The 12,895-nt window shown below is 38.4% G+C and overlaps 1 protein-coding gene across 4 annotated transcripts in view; it reads left to right on the top strand.

The window, feature by feature from the left end:
• Positions 1–397: 397 nt before the first annotated feature.
• The window catches only part of kdm6a (lysine (K)-specific demethylase 6A), a 107,235-nt gene continuing 94,737 nt past the window's right edge, over positions 398–12,895 (top strand). For all 4 annotated transcript variants that reach the window (XM_066706823.1, XM_066706821.1, XM_066706822.1 and 1 more), the window contains exons 1-2: positions 398–898; positions 1,038–1,101. In XM_066706823.1, coding sequence (XP_066562920.1) covers positions 729–898; positions 1,038–1,101 — 234 coding nt within the window. In that variant the 5' untranslated portion in view covers positions 398–728. The remainder of the gene's footprint in view (positions 899–1,037; positions 1,102–12,895) is intronic.

Here is a 12,895-nt window from a genome sequence, read left to right as displayed (position 1 = left end):
AACTTCCCCAGCCGTTCCCCCCCCAAAAAATGGGGCACAGACATTGCAATTGGTAATTTATAAAGGCGCGCAATCTAACGTTACTGCTCCTCAAAGCCCGCCTTCCAATTGAAACCCTTCCAAACGGACAGCACGATTAACCAATGGGAGCGCCGAGAGGGCACTAACGTCGTCGTCATGGCGGGCAGCGGACCAATCGGAGCGAGCAGAGTCGAGTGTGTCTGTGTGTTTTTTTAGCTTCAACCCTGGATGTTAGTGTGACGCGCGCAGCTCCAGAGAAAGGAACCACAAGACAGCCGTAGACAAGACGCGTCACATGGGTGGAATCGCGGCCGCCCATTGGCTGCCGAGGGGGGAGAGGGCGTTCCGACGGCGGCGGCGTGGGTTCGCCTGTGTGACACAATTACAACAACTTTGAGCTGGTGGTTGGGGGGAAGTTTGTGATATTACCAAATAACACCCCGTTTTAAAACCCCGCATTAATAGCACTCCATGTAAAACACGCTCTCGGTTGCATACAGTATTTTGTATTAAACAATGTAAAAAGAAGACCATTTGGAGGGTTCTTATTTTTTTTTTTCCTTGAAAGGATTTACTATTCTTTTTTTTTTTTTTCTTTTTCTCCAAAATCTTTCAATCCTGGAAGAAAAGTTGCTTCTCCCCGTCCTGTTTTCGGTTGGCGCTTTGATTTCGGCGGAGGTTTTCGTCGGCTTCCCCGGTGCGTTTCCATGAAATCGTGCGGAGTGTCGCTCGCCGCTGCTGCCTGCGCTGCTGCTCGAAGTCTCGGCGCTGCTGGTGATGAGGAAAAGAAAATGGCGGCGGGAAAAGCGAGTGAAACCGAAGAGGACTTTCCGAGGCTGACAGCGCAGGAGAGGGACAGCCTGGCCGGGATCGACAGGTCAGAAACGGCGCTTTGCAGAAAATCGCTGCTTTTTCGCGGCGATGCGGGCCGTCTGTGCCCCTTTTTGTGCGTGTGTAAGCAAGTGTTTTGCACCCGAGTAACACGGAGCCGCCTGTGTTGTCTTCTCTGTTTGCAGCCGACTGTTTGGATTTCAGAGGCTTCATGAAGATGGCGCCAGAACGAAGGCCTTGCTGTTAAAGGTATTTCAAGAATAGGAGTCGAGCCGGTCCTTCCCTTAAACTCTCCTTCATGCATTTTGTACCTGGGAGGTGTAGTGTAGAGTGCACTGGAAGAATAAGGTGATTCTCCTGGCGTACGCACCCAGGCATTTTAAAAAAAAACGTGCATCTTGTTTCCTAATCCCATATTAATAACTGCTGCCATCGGGAGTAGGACTCTCTTTTGGGCATTTCATTTTTCCTGGAGGATGCACGTTTTATTCGTGGCTGCAACTATTAGAGCCCTGTGCATGGGTCAAGTTGTGCCATTTCACGTCACCCATTCGGGATAGATCTCGTTTAACATGCTGGTCTTGCCATCAAAATGGGTCACAATATTTAGCGACGGTGTTTGCTGATATTATAAGCATAGTTCGGGGAGCTTGGTGGGGTTGGTTGCATTCAGATTGCGTGCAACCAAGTGTCGATTTGCCCCCGATCTCCAGGGCTTTTAGGTTTCGATTATGTCTTATGTCTGGCAAATGTTATTCATTGTATCTTGCATTTATTTTTTGGTGTTTTTAACAGTTACGTCCGTGTGATATATTTACTTGGCGTCACACGCACCTAGCTGTAGCCGTCACCCAGACGCACTGCCCTCCGTGTATTGCCTGTCAAGAAATTAATCCATAAAAAAAGTTATTGACCGTGTTGTGGCCACACCAGGGATGTTGTTGTGTGAGGGGGGGGTTGTGGTGAAGTTGTTAGTTGTGTCCTGTTTTTAAACATAGTTAGTAATGGCTGCTCGGATCGGCCCAAGATGGCGGGACAGGGAGGAGAAAAGTGAGAGAGAGAGAGAGAGAGAGAGAGAGAGAGAGAGAGAGGTAGAGGAGGTAAATTATTAAATCTAACACGCCGTTTAAATTCGGAAACACGGCCGATTTGGTACTGTTTGCAGGGGTCTTAGAAATGGATCACATTTTCACTATCAAGTGCTGGTGGTGTCTATAGCTCCGTGTTGGTGTGTATTTCACCCTCCGTATGTGCACCTATCACATCATCAACCTGTGGCACATTGGACACCGAACAAAGGCTACTCTGGGGTCATTTGTGGACTTTTTCTCTTTTTCTTTGGAGTTTGATGAGTAATGCATGTGTATTTTGCATGCACATTTGAATAATTTTGTGTCTTTGTAGTGGGGACCTAGACAATATGGGCCTCTTATGAAATGCATAGGATGATGTTGGCATAAGACAGATCTACTGTGGATCGCACGACGAAGCCACATTTTTGTATGTATCGATTCACTTTATTGGTGACCGTCTACGATCAGCGACGTGTACACACGCCTGTTACTTGCGTGTGCGTCTGCAGATGTGTAGAGAGACAGAGGGAAACTATTGCCACGTTTTTTTAAATGAAATGAACCGTGTTTGGAGGTCGTGTATTGGTAACCTACATGTGGTTGTTGTAGTAAGGGGTACAGGCAAGTGCTCCTATTCTAGTTGTTTTAGGGTGTTGTATAAACAAAGGGTCTAGGTAAACATTGGAGCAAACAGAGGACTACATTAGTGTCTCAGCAACACGACCCTTTATTACATGGGTAAACTCCCATGTGTTTCTAACAAGAACGCAATTCAAAATGTCTTGCATGCACCCCCCCACTCCCCCCCATGTGGCGTTTTACTAAAATGTTTGTATTCAAATGAGGAATTATCTAACAAGGTCTTCAAAACGCATGCAGAAACCAGAGCCTGTGTCAGTAATCTAGTGGGGAAGGTGGATTATGGGAACACTCCTGTCTGTAGTGCAAATATAATAGTAAGCAGAACTAAATTATGTAGATGGACAAACAGCCTTTAGATGTAGCTGTGATAGATAGTGTCTTCTCTTATTGGGGGAAAGTCCATTCCATTTGTCAGTTGAGTGTGCTTGTCTGAATAAGATACCATCACATATGTGGTCATAGAAGTGTAGAAGAGGAGCTTATAGTGGAGGCTCTTGTGTTACATACAGTGTTCTGTTGGGTGGCCATGCTTGGAGAAGTGTTTAAACTGTTTTATGATAAACGGAAGGCACAATAGAAATATATTAACATGTTTTGTTGTTCCTCTTAAGCAAGTATTCAAATGTATGTTCCACTAACGAATGCCTATTTGTGTTTTAATTAAGTTTTATATTATGTAAGATAGTGTGTATGCAGATTTTAATCGCCAAACATGCATTGGTTGTCTGTAGCTAGCATGCATCAGCTAGCATGCATTTTTCTGAATCCTGAACACTTAATGGCATCTAATATGCAGATAACTTGTATCAAGAATAATAATTTTTAACAGTTCCTTAATACTTTTCCAATCAAAGGCTTTTTTTTTATAACTATTATTAATATGCCATATTGATTTCCAAAACTTCTTATCAGAGGATTTAATTTCAGTTTGTAGTAAGTGTGAACATTGTGCAGCTTTACCTCTAGCTGATGCGTGATAATTGAACCTTGTGTAATTCCTGATTCTTTTGAAAAGTAGCAGGCTTGTTTAATTTTACCACATCCTTATTTTCCAATATTGTGCAGAGCCTTAGGTTCATTCAGTTTATGGAAAGTGTATGTATGCATGTATACATTATCAAAAATACACATCTATCACATGGTCATTAGCATTGCCCAATACATTTTGCTTTGTAATGTATTCATGACTTTCTGTGGATATAAATATTCAGTGCTGCTCATGAGCTATCTCTTTGTACTCATCAAAATGTTTTAATAATTTGGAAGTTGTTTATAAGTAAAAATAAATATGTCCATATTGGACAGATCTTAGTTCCCTGCAGAAGTATTAGCAACTGAAAGTTTTCGTTAACAGGGTTGCTAATAAGCAGCATGCACTGTATTCGTAATGTTGTAAACCATCAAAACATAGTGAGGAGGATAGCTTATAGATGGTTGCTTTCTCAAGTTCGTTATGTAAACATTAATACGTTGTACCTGCAGTACTCCAGCTTATTTGTACTTCATTATGTATGTGATAGCTTTTCTCCTTTTGAGCCCAGTTCCAAGATGTGTCCCTTCTCAGAATTGTGCACTTACGTCTTGTAATACTGGTAACTATTTCACTTTGTTCCTATCTTTGAAAGACTGGTCACTCCTTATTGTCACAGTTAGTTTTTCTTGCTACACCAATTAGCATTATAAAACTGGCCATAAAATAATAGAAAGTCTACCAGGGCATCTTGCTTTTATTTTATTTTTCCACTTCCCCTAATCAGAAATTAATTCCCCAAATAAGCAAAGCTCTTAAATGGTGGGATTTGTTTTTCTTGCATAATTATATAACTGAATTGGAATGCATGGTTTTAAGATCCCCTGAGACTAAAACTTTGCAGCTAAATCAAAAAATGAGTTTATCCTATTAATCATTTGTGGGTGCACTTAACATGAAAAGGTCAAAATTGCATAAACATGGCTTAAGTAAGGCATTAAGTCTGCATTGCACAGTTATAGACAGTAACCATATGGTGCAGTTGTGAATATTCTTTGCTGTGAAAAAGGCTGAAGGTAGTCCTGTTTAAGGCAGAAATGTAGTTTAAGGAGATGACGGAAACTAGCCTGCCTTCATCATGCTGAAGCACATACCGACAGCCCTCTCTATAGCTTCGCGTTTGAACTCGTCACAGAGCCCTCTTAGCTTTGGTACATCGGACGCTGTCAAAGCAAGGTGTCATTGTTGCCTTGCTTTATGATGTATATCTGTATATGCACTGGTTTTCAAAATAACACTGCCATCAAGAGGTCTTACTAAAACACAGCTAATCAAGGAAAAATCAAATGCAACCATTTATTTCTGGGATAATATATGAACAGAATTTGAAAAGAGTTTATGAACAGGAAAATGCAAAACATGAGCTTTGCTGATATTTAATTGCAAAGTTTTGCCAGCAATTATTTCCCCATATTTGCTTATCACAGCTGCAGATATTAAAACACATTTTCACATGACCTAAACTGTTTTCCTGTCTGTTTTTTCCTCATTCAGTTTGAATAGTCTCCTACTCCCTATATATGCTCTTGCATTTTGTTTTCAGTGGTAATTGTGTATACACTATCACTTAATATGAACTTGCTGGGAGTCATGGCAATTTTTAGTGCAATATTACAAGTGACTGTTTTATGACAATATATATACCAGTAAAATAAACTATTTTCTATAGAAATGCATACTATTTTAAATAAGCCATGGTTTATATATTGCTATCCTTTGTTTAATTATGCAGCCTGTGTGTATGTATATATGACTCATGCATGTGTGTATGTTAATGAAACAACCTTTTCCAGGTTAGTCTTACCCAGGGAATATAGCTGTTAATTTCTAAAGTGGCACGTATAATAGCTTATCATATTGAGATATGTATCTGTTATGTATATTATTTAGACAGTTTTTGTCTTAAATGAGGTTGATGAAAATAAGGTGAATGTTTAGGTGTTTGGTGATGTAAAATGTGTTAAGGATGTTAGAAAATACTTTTGTGGCTTTTGTAATGTTTAATTTGTTTTTCAAATTATTTAGTATATCTACAGCCATACATCCTTATGGTCACTGAAGTTTTCCATTGTTTCCACACTAATATATAGGAAATGGTCCTAGGTCTGTATCCAGCACTTGTAGGCACCTGATGGTCATTCACCTTTACTCAGCCTCCCCCCATCTCTCTGTCTCAGGTGGTTAAGATTAATTCCAAGATGATTCCAAATTCCAATAATCCTTTGGTTTCATCTTAGTGCCTTTTGTCTCCCTGAATAGACTGTACTAGCCTTCTCGAAATTGTTGGCAAGGTGTCTGATTTGTGTTGAACTTAAGCAGCCGGCCCCGCCCACGTGAACACGTTTGAGATTTAATTCTACTTCATATGCTGGTACACAGTATGGAGAGAGACTTTAATACTGTCGGAATTGAACTCCCTTCATACTATTCCTCTGTTGTACAAAATCTAAAAAAGAGTCTTCAGCTTAGTGTGTTCCTGTTTTGAACGCGTTAAAAATTACATTGCCACCTTTCACAGTTTGCATGAAAGACAGCCATGGTAAAATCCTGTTTTGGACAAGAATTGTATTGTGTTGCATTTGTGGTGTTGGTAACCATGATTTGTGAGTTGTATTTGAATCATCTCTGTTCGAACTGTCTGAAATCCAGCCCTTTGTTTTTACATTGTGTCCTGGGATTGGTCATTTTCCTGAATAGATGGGTTCCAGCCAATTGCCTGCAGAGTTTGACCTCGGCGGTTGCTGAGATAATAAGCAATGCCTTCCTCTTTAGTAAAACTTTATGTAAACAATAACACTGTAAAAATAAGCATAGCATTAACATTGTGTAAGAAGCCTCTATCACTTACTAATTGTCTACATTTACTTTGTGTAATATGGGGGAAAAAGAGCATGTTTTATTAAGTGGCAACAAAGGTGAACAAAGTGTTTATTTATCATTGTATTTCACAGCATTATGTGTCGGATATAAAGGCCTAGTTGGAATCTGGTTGACGGGAAATAACCTGGGGAGGCAGATGTGTTGGTGCAGAATTCATTCTCTGGGTCATTGAGAGTCTGATGTAGATCCTCTCCACCTGCCTTTGCAATATGTGTTTTGCTCTTTTAAGATGTAATTTCCTTAATCTTGTTTATTTTTTAAATGTAAAGAGCTCAAAGGTGGTGTGCCAACAATTGCATATTTAAAAGAAGCAAATTGCCTTTAATACCACCAGTTTTAAGTTCAAGGTTGAGTTGTGACCTCTTTATTTAGCCAGTCGAGTATCCTGCAGAAAATGTGCTTCCAATGACCAGTTCATATACTGACATGCAGACACAAAATACATAGAAATTAAACTAACCAACACACAAACCCCAATATGTTTCTACATGTTTTAACACATTGGTTTTGAGACCGTTTCAGTATTTCTTGAACCAAAAATGACTCTTGTTGACTGCTAAGATTTGGAGGTTATACCTGTTTCTGTATAAGAGATTGAATTGCCCTTAATCATTTTTTCTCTTTCATGACTCCTTACAGCTTAGATGTTTTAAACCTCCCAGTTTAGACGGACAGAAATCTATGTGGCAGTTTTTTTTAATTCAAATTTCTTGACAGAAGTGGGTCACTGTAACACCAAGGCGTGATGAAGGCTTCATGGAGTTGTTCATCAGTTGTCCCCTAAATTTGCATTGGAAGCCACACATCTAGAATAGTTTTTCAAACCCATGTTCTATACCACCCTCCCCAAAACAAACTATTCAAACTATTTTTCACTGGTTATTGTGCCTTTGTCTGTGACATTTTAAGGCATCTCTTGTGTGAAATATCCCATTCTGAAAGTATTGTAAAATGTGTCTGTAATTAAGCAGTGAAGTTTGATCTATGTGTTCCCAGATGGGACAATTGGTACATCCCATAAGGTAACTAAAACAAAATGGAAGAGCATTTGTTTTTGTTTTGGGTTTTTTAATAGAGGGGAAAAATCTAGCGGTTTCTCTTCAGATTAAGATTCTAGTTACAAGTTCACGAAAGAAACGACAACAATGCATTTCAGTAGAATCGGAAAGATAAAGCAACATATCTGTCGTGATAAAAGCTTGGCTCTACTAGAAGAACGACAACATTCAGACTTCTCCAGCTAAGGCCATTTAAACAGGGCAGTGTTTGAAAAGCAAAGAAATGCTACAAAAAAAATTGAATATTTTGTTTTTCTATTTTAAGTGAATAAAATATATTCAGTTCAATTTTCTAATCTTTATCTAGTTCTACATTTCCAGACAGGTTTGTGTTTCTCACTGCAGGGATTATACGTATGAAAATGAATATGCCCCCCCCCCCCCCCCCACACACACACACACACACACACATTAGTTTAATAAGAGTTGAACACTCAACTTTAGTTCAGTAAGCAATAACATGCATTTTTTTATGCATCATTGTCATATGTTCTAACCAAAAATGGCCCTTGTGTTTTATGAGGTCTGTTAATACAAAGGTGGTGTGTATTAGTTTTTTGTAGCTGTGAAACATTTCTGAAAGCCTCAACCCCCCCCCCCCCCCCCCCCCCAGTCTCTGTCACTGTTACATGTTGTGCTCCTTAATTGGTGGAGACTCCTATGGAATTAAACCAATCCCCTTTCAGATGTCTAATTGCCTGTGCTATCCTAATAGAACCATAACAGTGTAGATGTGACATTACATAATTTGAGGGAGAATCTGTACACCATTTTGTTTGGAAATAAGTACAGAGTTTTTGTGCAACTACTAATCTACAGGCGTCTACAATTGCTTTCTCTTCTTGCACTTTGTGTAATCTAGCCGCAAATGCTGTTATGCTCCACATAACCTAAATAAAAGACTTCATGAACTAATATTTATTATGAATATCAATCCTTTTTGCAGAAACCATTTAGCTCGGACAGTTAGATCAATTTAAATAAAAGGACAGATTTTTATGTTACAGGTGTAGTAATTAGATTACACATTTTATCCTTAGAAATATAAAAATCAGATGAATGCTTAATTGTTTTATAGTGCTTGCTTGATTCATTATGCAGAAAAGTGATCGTGAACATACATACCCACATTTATTTGCTAAAAATGACATCCTTTTATCATTGTTTTTTTGTTTATGCATGACATTATTTTTTTGCGGTGAATTTTTTTTCAAAACCATGCAAGATTATTTCCCCCGCCTTCCTTCTTGTATAGTTTACTGAAATACATAGGTCTCACATTTTAAGGTGTGCAGGAGAAAGGTGATAAAAACAATCATGATTTGTAGGTGTATAAAAGCCTACAAGCTAATTCAATGGAATTTTTTTTTCCAAGAACATCTCCTGTAATATTAATTTGTCTAAGTGATGTTTAGCAAATACTAACAAATGGACTGCCCAAGGTATGGGACAGCTTTTGCTGCGATTGTGAGCATGTTTATTGGGTTTTGAGTTGGAAGATTGTTCCATTGATATTTTTTAATTGATTGAATACAATGACCTGGGTTTGGTTATTCCTAAGAAGTTTGCTTTGATTCTTTGTGGTGCACACTTAATAGGTTTTAACAGGCTTGAAATAGGGGTTTTGCCAATTGGAAGCCATGAATGAATAACTCTTGGACAATTTGGGTCTGATAAATGAGCTACTCAGGCCAAGTTGGAGCGATTGCTTTAAAATGAAGTGGCCTGTGACATTTGAATGCTAATTTAAAAACACATTTTCTGTTTTGCTTTTGACAGGGAAAAATGGTTACCTGAAGAGCAGGCAAGGACGTTCATAGAGAGTCAGGAAGACAGATGCAGTGATACCTCCAGCCCAGGAGCAGTCAGGCCAGACAGAGACATAGAACACAGTGAGCAGGGGAAGGCAGGCAAGCACAGGAATGAGACTGAGGTTGCAGTTCAGAGAGCAGGACGCCACTAGACAGAGCTGGTTCCTTGAATGTAATGGGGCTAATGCTAGTCTAATCGAATGATGCAGATTGTTTACATGCGGGGTTATAGATTAAAAACAAATCAGTCGCCCTGTAAACACTCAAGCAAGAACACAAAAGACCAGCAAGCAGGGAAATAAGTGTACTACTAGCCCAAGATAAGTGGGTAGGTACCTATGCGTCACCCCAGTGACATTCAAGAGCTAGCAGACTGTCGGAAGAGGCAGTGCATTTGTGTGTGTTCATTTCACTCTACACAAGTGACAGTTGTCCTATTAATCAAGATTAGTCGAGCAGTAAGAGAAGAATGTTAAAGAATTACTGGCAAGACATCTGACAAGAAAGATGTAATGAGACATTTATTGAAAATCACCAGCCACACAGACAAATATATTTTATGTCTTTGTATTTCAGGTTGTTCCTTGATATGTTCAAATTGTTGCAGAAATACATGACACTAAAATAGTTTTGAATGCTTTTACAGTTGCATCCACCCAACAATCTTCTGTCCATAGAAAGAAGGGATCTTTACATTTGATCCAAGTCCCACCAAGCAATTTTATTACTCCATTACAATTTTAAAAAAAAATTATCCTGTCTTTACCTGTGTAAAAGTACTTTGACCCTTGAGATGCAGTTCAAATGTGCTTTGGCACAAGAAAACAATAACAACTTGTATTACTTTTCTTACGTGCCCTGTATAACATTTTTCTTAGTCTGTGCTTAGCCATGTTTAAAATGCTCAAGAAAAATAAACCTAAGAGCATATGTAAGTAGAGCAGTCTGCTGGTTGTTCCCAGATGTAACATTTCAGTAGATCTGCCTTCCAGTTCCAGTTTTTGTTTAAACTTATTTTTTTTGTTCCTTTGGTCTTGCCATTAAATGGAAATGCGTTCCTGTTTTCTTGTCACCAGACTTCCTTTCTATTTGCTCAGGTGTCTTTTTATGCTTCTCATGATTGGGGAAACTATTGTGTACATTAGGAAATATAATTCTTGTTTGCAATGTGGCACAGTGCTTTGAAACAGATTACCATTCATGTTATTTGTTTAATTTCCTAATTGCTGATGCTGCAAAGGGTGAGAATTTTTTCCTGGGAGTGTAGAACATTCCCCCTCCCCTTTTGTATCCTCCAGAAACTGTTTGAATTTAGTAAAGAAAGAAGCATAATGAAGCTATCCATGTAATGAGGTTTACTACAACTACATTGTTTATATTGTAGTGCCCAGTCTGTATTTAATTTCAGGACTTATTCAGTTAGGTTAATATTAAAAGATTGTAATTATTTTCATTTAATTTTAACTTTTGAAGTGGTTTGCCAAAATAAAATGTACCATCTCTTATGGAGCCCCAACTGACTGGGCAGCTTCCTGATGTGCTTGTTATGCATTTTAGCTTGAAGACATTACTTTCCAATGGGCAGGTGGAGTGCTCCAGAAAAGATAAGCTTTGTTGCATTGCTGTATTTTAAGCATTTTTACCTCAACTTTAGTAAAGAGCTTCTGGTCAGTGCCAGTGGTCACTTCCCAGCAGTCAAGTAACCTTTAAGATAACTGATGAATGAACAGGAATATATATATTTTTTCTTCTCCCACTGATGCGTACAGGGGTTAAAGTACTAATCTGACAAAAAAATAAGTAGGCTATTACTTCTTAGTGTTGTATAAGTTGACCGATATGAACAAGAAATAATTGCAACGAAATTGGATGGCAGTCTAGCAACATCTTTCGGTTCTTGTCACGTTAATAACTTGCATAGTGATTCTGAAATGCGTGTTTTGCTGAAAATACATGTACTTTGCCTTCATGATCCTTAAATGTATGCTCCTGAATGAGGACAGAGATGTCTATAGAATTTATATGAAAATGACTGTCAGATATTTATGGATACTATAAATGTTTACATATGTGTCCATTGGTACGGACATTAATCTTGCATGGAAATAAAGTGGGGCATTTGTTTTTTCTTTCCATGTAGATATAAAGAATACACATTATATTCTAACAGCACACATTAGTTAAGCTGTTCACTAGGTTTACATCAAGTACCACTGAAGGCTGGCTTGCTTTTGGTCAGTAATACTGACACCCTGTGAAAAGGCTGAAAAACAAAACAATTACATCTTTAAATCGATAACCTTTCATTAGGCGAAGCTACCTATCTTTATACTTTTGTAAAATGAGAGAACCTCATTCCATGTAAAATATAGCCTATTTGGCTTGTTGGAGAACATGGGCACTCTATTTGCAGCCAGTGGAGACTGTTCAGTGTTTATTGGGGCCAACTACTGGTTTTGTGCAGAAGCCTTAGATCTCACCTGTAATTTTAATCACGAAACCTGTAATTTGATGCTCTTCGTCCTGACCATTCCCATTATTGCTTATTGATGTGCTAAAAAATTAAACTTGCAGTGCTGGCGAGGCAAACGATAAAGACATGGACTAGTAGTACTGTATGATTGGGTTTTGCCACCAGTATTTTAAAAGGTGGATTATTGTTGAGGGGGGAATGGAGCTCAATGTACTGGTACCCCAATGTTCAAGAGCCTAGTGCCCTTTTTTAATCAGTTTAAATGATCCCCGTGATGATAAATATTTCTCAGATGTTCACTACTAATGAACATACACATGAAAGATGTATGTAGTAAAATGAAAACGCCTTGAATTCTTGTTAATAAATTAAAAATAGCTGTAGTTTCTATGTTCAGGCTTAATGAAGACAATGTGCTAAATTCTCTGATCCTGGTGAGTGACATTGAAATACTGTGCAGTGCCATCAAAGTTTTGAACACATGATGTTTCAAACAGACAAATGACAAAACTGTACACTGCATTGCTACAGTGCGACCAGCCCTTTCAGTTCTGCACAGACCTTCAGCGTGCGGTTGTGTTGGTGACTTTGGCATTTATTATAGAAGGGATAAGTGCTGGGAGGAGAAATCAAATGAAAAGACAAGGATCTCACTTTTGGATCTAAACATGGGAGGAACAAGTTCGGAAGAGTTTGGTATACAGTACATCTTATGGGTCCTGTAATTTACAAATTATTTAGGCCTATGTCAAATGATTGTTACCAATTCAGTAATATTGCTAGTATTAACTGTATTATGCACCATTTGTTATTTATGAGTTATTTTAGTATTTTAAAACGTGTTTTAAGAAGTTGTTTGACTGTGCATACGCATTTCTGAGACCAGATACGAAAGTCACAAGTTTAAAATGGCCCGACCACCCTAGTTTGATCGTGACCTTAATTGGAGATGCAGTTGCGAATTCCCTTCCTCTTCTCAAATATGTATCTTTAAAAACTTAGCTGGGCATGAATTATTTTAATTCTAAAAAAAAATAAAATAGGGTGGACATATTTAAATTGATCCAGTAGGGGAA

Source organism: Amia ocellicauda, chromosome 6 (genome assembly GCF_036373705.1).
Source record: "Amia ocellicauda isolate fAmiCal2 chromosome 6, fAmiCal2.hap1, whole genome shotgun sequence".
NCBI lineage: Eukaryota > Metazoa > Chordata > Actinopteri > Amiiformes > Amiidae > Amia > Amia ocellicauda.
Note: the sequence above shows the minus strand (reverse complement) of the source record. Positions and strands in the feature narration are given on the sequence as shown.